General features: G+C 55.6%; 1 protein-coding gene across 1 annotated transcript; it reads right to left on the bottom strand.

Annotated features, from left to right (window-relative positions):
- Positions 1-416: 416 nt before the first annotated feature.
- On the bottom strand, positions 417-5293 carry ANAPC15 (anaphase promoting complex subunit 15). The gene is made up of 4 exons (XM_032792647.2): positions 5163-5293; positions 3837-3896; positions 2346-2483; positions 417-900 (listed from the first exon to the last, which is right to left on the bottom strand). The coding sequence occupies exons 1-4, from the start codon at positions 5280-5282 to the stop codon at positions 853-855; spliced, it is 366 nt and encodes a 121-aa protein (XP_032648538.1). The 5' UTR covers positions 5283-5293; the 3' UTR covers positions 417-852.
- Positions 5294-5680: the final 387 nt, after the last annotated feature.

Genomic DNA, 5680 nt, shown 5'->3' with positions numbered 1-5680 from the left:
TACACGACTCGTGCACTGTGCTCCTGCCTCACGGCAATCAGGGGCCTGCCTCAGGGGATCCTGACTGCAAAGGCCGCTGACCAGATGTGGCCGTGTGAGCCAACCCACGAGAAACACGTTGGTTCCATCTGTTGTTTGGACTGTAACAAAGCCACTGGCAGGCCACTTATTGCTGAGCTAAACTGCCTGGCCGCCGGGGACTTCCTGGGCCCAGCTCGATAGAACTGACATTACAGTGGGGTTTCTAAAGCGCTCTCTGATGTGTCACTCTGGGAATGAAATGGCAACGCCCCTTTATAAAGTGACAAAAACTCTCTCTTACTAAATATACGGTCAGCGTCTAGCACACTGGGGCCTTATTCCTGGGTGAACTTCTAGGTGCTACTGTAACACTACTAACAAAAAACCTCAAAGAATTGTTTTGAAGTGGTATTTATTGGAAAACCTCCATATTTCTGTGAGAGCCAGAGACGCACGAAGCCAGCCCTGGCTGCTCTGTCCCACCCCGGCCATCCCGTGATCCCATGCAGAGCTGTATGTTAACAGCAGCTGCCCTGGCACAGGTAACATGGGCAGGCGCTGAGACCAAAAGCTTCTCTCCACCGTTGCGGGGCCTGAGGCTGAGCCAGATTCTGTTCCATGCACCATTCACAAAATAATCACAAGACAGACAGCAGTGGGGACACTTCCCTAACCAGGGCTTCCAAGTGCCGCTGTCCATCAGACCCTGTGCTGACGAGCCGTCCCATCTGACGTCCAAAGGCAACGCCAAGCCAGAAGGGAGACCTCTCCTACCCTCCTTCAGCTCCAGCGGACGCCAGCAGCCTTTACCCTGGTCAAGACGCAGCCGGGTCAGATCATCCACTGGTCTTGGTCTTGCTCAGCTCCTTCCATGTCCACCTTGGGCAAATGACAGGAAGGAGAGTCTTTCAGCTTTCCCGAGCCAATTCCTAGCCCACAGCAAGGGTGGCCCTCGGAAGGGACGTGTTGTGGGAGGGAGTGACGGGAAATGGGAGGCAGGACTCCAGGGTTCTATTCTCAACTCCACTGCTAAGTGACCTGGGACAAATAAGCATCTTTGTGCCTCTGTCTGTCAGACTGGGGGCATGGCTACACTTGCAGATGTAGAGCGCTGTGAGTTAAACCCGCCTTCGGAGAGCGCGGTAGGGAAAGCGCTGCAGTCTGTCCACACTGACAGCTGCCAGCGCACTGGCATGGCCACATTAGCAGCTCCTGCAACGGCCACAGAGAGCAGTGCATTGTGGTAGCTATCCCAGCATGCAAGTGCTACAACGTGCTTTTCAAATGAGTGGGGTGGGTGGAGTGTGACAGGGAGTGTATTGTGTGTATCTGGGGGGAAAGAGTGGGTTTTGGGGGGGCTGAGAGCATGTCAGCATGCTGACTTGTAAGTTCAGAGAGCAGCAGCCCTCTCTTCCTCCCCGCCGCCGCCTCTCTCTCTCTCACAAACACACAGCATTCCACAGTAATGTTTGCTTTGTCTCGGAGCAGATAAGCAGCCGGCTCTCAGAAACAGAGCTTTCAAAGGGCATATCCAAAGCAACGACAAGAGTGGCCACTTGACTTAAGGGGATTATGGGACGTTTCCGGAGGCCGATCAGAGCGCAGTAATGCAATGCCTTGTTCACACTGACGCCCGGGCGTTTCAGCCAATGCGCAACAAGTGTTAATCTTCTCGCCGAGGTGGAGTACCAGCAGCGCTGTAGCTCTGGAGTCAGAACGCTTTACGTGCCATTCCAGCGTGGACAAGGAGAGAGCTAGGGCGTCCGGGCTGCTTTAATGCGCTCTAACTCGCAAGTGCAGCCAACCCCTGGGACAGTGATATTCCCCAGCTCCCGGGGGGTGACTGGAAAAGTCACTGAGATGGCTCAGCACTGCTACCGGTCTCTGGAAATAATACCATTCCCTGGAGCTCTTCCGGCTCCCGACAAGACTCCTGCAGCAAGGGGGAGGGATTTGCCAGCAGGCCTGAGAACGTGAGAAAAGGCTGCCTGGAGACCCCTGTGATGGGGGGTCCTGTGAGGCACTGGGGAGGGATCTGTGCAGGTTGTTTCATCAGCCCAGTGTCAGGACCAGAAACTGGAGCTAGAGTTGGATGATCAGGCAGGCTCATTCCCATGTGGGGTTCAGGAGTGCTAGAGAAACTCCCAGATTGACCTGTCCTGCTCACCTGCCTGGGTATCGCTGCTTTCCCTGCTGCGGTACGGACGTAGCTGGGTGATGTGGCTCTCCCCAGCCACCTCTCTGCATGTCCCCTCATGCACTGGGATCTGTGGATGCGAGAGGGGCTCAGCTGCTGAGGTTCACCAGGCCCCACCCCAACGTACCTCATTGATCTCCCCATCATCTGGGGACTCATTATAATCGTTCATCTCGTCCATGTCCTGCATGTCCTCGTCATCCTCGGAATCCTCTTCACTGTCTTCATCGTCCTCATCATCCTCCTCTTCCTCCTCATCATAATGCTGCAGATGCCAGGATAACCCACAGCTGTCAGCCCCCCTGTAGCACCGCTCCTTGGCCGGCCCTCACACCCCATTCCCCCGGCTCTGCAGCTCTTGCCTCCCGCGACCAGGCTTTCCCTCCCCCAACCCTAGGAATCAACCCGTCCTCTGGCCCAGAACCCTGTGCACGAACACTCAGTGCCCTCAGCACTCTCCCTCCTCTCAGCAGCCCTTCTGGTTCACCCACCCACTTGCTGGGGCCCACCCATCTCCCATAGCCTGTAGTTCAGTTCTGCACTAAGGGTGGTGAGCTGGTAAGGCGAGGGTGGGAGACACTCCCTCCCCACTCAGCATCAGACCCATGGAGGAACCGCACCACTAATGAACACAGGAAAGTTGCCAAGTACAGAAGATCACTCCCCATTCACCCTGCTTCCTAGCATGGAATCTCTCCCTCCTTCCTGCCAGGAGGTCTTCATGTAGACCTCCTTTCCAGCGGAGGTGGCTAGTGGGAATAGAGTGAGCCCCTGTGGGCTGAGTGTGTGGGCTCCCTGGTGCTTCCAGCCTGAGGGAGGGGAGGAGGGTCTCCTCATTTTCCAGATCACTGGGAGCTTCCAAGGAGCTGAGCTGACCCCCAAGGAGCCCCTGGCGGTCACAAGTGAACAGAGTGTTCCAACGCCCTCTAGTGGCAGCTCTAGTTATAGTTAGGGCCCCATGGTTTTTTTGCAAATAGGAACTGACACAAAATAAAACAAACTCACTTGCAGAGGCGGTTCTTTTCCCAAGGGGCTTGGCCCGGTTCCCTGTTTTGGACATTGCACCCAGGTACACAGGGCTGCAGCGCCACTCACTCAATTTGACATGGCCATTCCATTGTCATCACAACGGAGAGGCAGCCAGGCCAAACCTCAGCAGTGCTGACCCTGTGCACCATGCTGCAACGCTCTGAGCAGGTAACTGGGCCTAGTCACGCAGGACAGGAGGCGCTGCTGTGCGGTGGGCTTGCCCTGCAATCCCCTGGGTTTCTCCCCACCACGCAAGACCCAATGCCCCCACTTCCCTCCAGGGGCAAGACCCAATTCCCTCTGCCTCCCACATGGATAAAATGGAACAACACTAAATTCCCTACCGCTACCCGCAAAAAAACCCAATAAAAATAATTTCACGGGGCTGTAGTTATAGTATGACTCAGCACAGGTAAGCGCTCTACTGGACTACACTAGCCAGAATCCTCAGCAGGAAGTTATGTGCGCCCGTTGAGCCAGTTAAAAACCCAGCACATTGGATTGTTAACCGCACAGCCTCCAGATCTGTCTCTTCCCTTCTTAACAATCAGAACCCTACAGCACAGGAAAAGGGCGTCAGGATTCTTACCTCGGAGGCAGGTTTTCCTATAGGGACCAAATTATTGTCTTTTTCGGCAATACTCTGCAGCTAGGGGGGAAAACCGACAGAGGAAAGTCAGTTTGAAAAAGCTGATGCTAGACAACGCCTCAGCATAGTTCCCTGCAAATCAACTGTCTGAGGGGGATAAAAATCAGCCTTGGTTTTCCCCAGGAAGGTATTGCACAATAAGTTTATACCCTTTCTTTTAAAACATCTGGGAGTGGCCACTGGCAGAGGCAGGACACCAGAGTCGATGGAGCAATTGTCTGATCCATTATGCCAGTTGCTAAGTAAACTGGAGCGCTTGGGTCACAAAAGATTCAAGGATAAACTGCCACTGAAATGCAGCCACTTCTGTTTAAAAAGTTGCCTTGTGTTATGCGCTTAGGCCAGCAAGTGGAGAAGACTGTATCCAACTGAAACCACAGGCTGAATTTACACAGGTTTCAGAGTAGCAGCCATGTTAGTCTATAACCGCAAAAAGAACAGGAGTACTTGTGGCACCTTAGATTGAATCTATTTCCCCATGTTAAGTATCCTCACCCCTCTTGTCAACTGTCTGAAATGGGCCATCATGATTATCACTACAAAAGTTTTTTTTCTCCTGCTGATAATAGTTCATCTTAATTAATTAGCCTCTTACTGTTGGTATGGCTACTTCCACCTTTTCATATTCTGTACGTACAGATATCTTCTCACTGTAGTTCCATTCTATGCATTTGATGAAGTGGGCCGTAGCCCACGGAAGCTTATGCTCAAATAAATGTGTCAGTCTCTAAGGTGCCCCAAGTACTGCTGTTCTTTTTGTGAATTTACACAGATTACCCACAGGCCCTGGGACTCACAAAACAGCTCTTATGAAAAAAGCCAGGGGGAATCTAATGACCACAAGTGCCCAAGACCTTGACTGCACATCTCATCGGAACGTGGGGTCTCCTTGCAGCCCAGAATCATCAGCTCCGCACTGGGTCACTGCTGCCCATCGCTGCAGCACAAGCCCAGGCGTCCCGTAGAGCTCTCCCAGCCCCGCGAGGCAGAGACAGAAGCAAGGAGAAGCCGTGGAAGGAGGCAGGGCTAGAAGCTGGGAACCCCTGACTCTCGGCTCTGCCCGCGAGGAAGAAGGCGTTTTGCTCCAAGGCAGCACGAGGAACGCCGCTCCCTGCTCTCCTCAGGACGGCTCTGTGGGAGCGGGAGCAGGGCCGAAGATCTGCAGTCTAGGCTTGGCTGTACGCGACCACTGGAGGGGAAACGCCCCGTTAGGAGTCCCAGCTCCCAGGCCTGACGGAGCCCCGGCCAGCGGCCCCCGCTGCTCACCCAGGCCTGGTGCTGCTGCTCCTGCTGCTGCAGCTCGTTCTCGTCCACGCAGGGCCGGTCCAGGTTAAACCAGAGGGACTCGGTGACGCGCGGGAGGAGCGAGGGGAAGAGCGTGGACATGGCGGGGGGGGCAGTGCTCGGGGTGCACGTGGCTTGAGGGGGGGTCGCACCCGGGATGGGGATGCGGGGGCGGGGTTCCCGGGTCAGGGAGCAGAGTCACGCGTGGGTCACGTGGAGTTGCCTCACCGGACACCAAAGCCGTGCCCTGCCTACGGGGGGGAGGGAAATGGGCCTGACCCGGAAGCATACCCTCCTGCGCGCCGGAAGTGACACTTGGGACCCGCGTAGCCCCTCCCCTCACGCATGCCCAGTGCCAGGGAGGCTCGTGTCTGTACCGAGAAATCACGTCCCCCCCCCCGCTCCCCCCTCCAGTCTGCGAGAGCGTCCCCCCGCCCCCCCGGCAGTGCCTGTGGCACGGCTGTAGCCTGCTGCGGGGCTGGGCGAAGCCGCATGGGGAG

This window comes from Chelonoidis abingdonii, chromosome 1, assembly GCF_003597395.2.
Source record: "Chelonoidis abingdonii isolate Lonesome George chromosome 1, CheloAbing_2.0, whole genome shotgun sequence".
Taxonomy (NCBI): Eukaryota; Metazoa; Chordata; order Testudines; family Testudinidae; genus Chelonoidis; species Chelonoidis abingdonii.
This window is presented reverse-complemented; position numbering and strand designations above follow the sequence as displayed.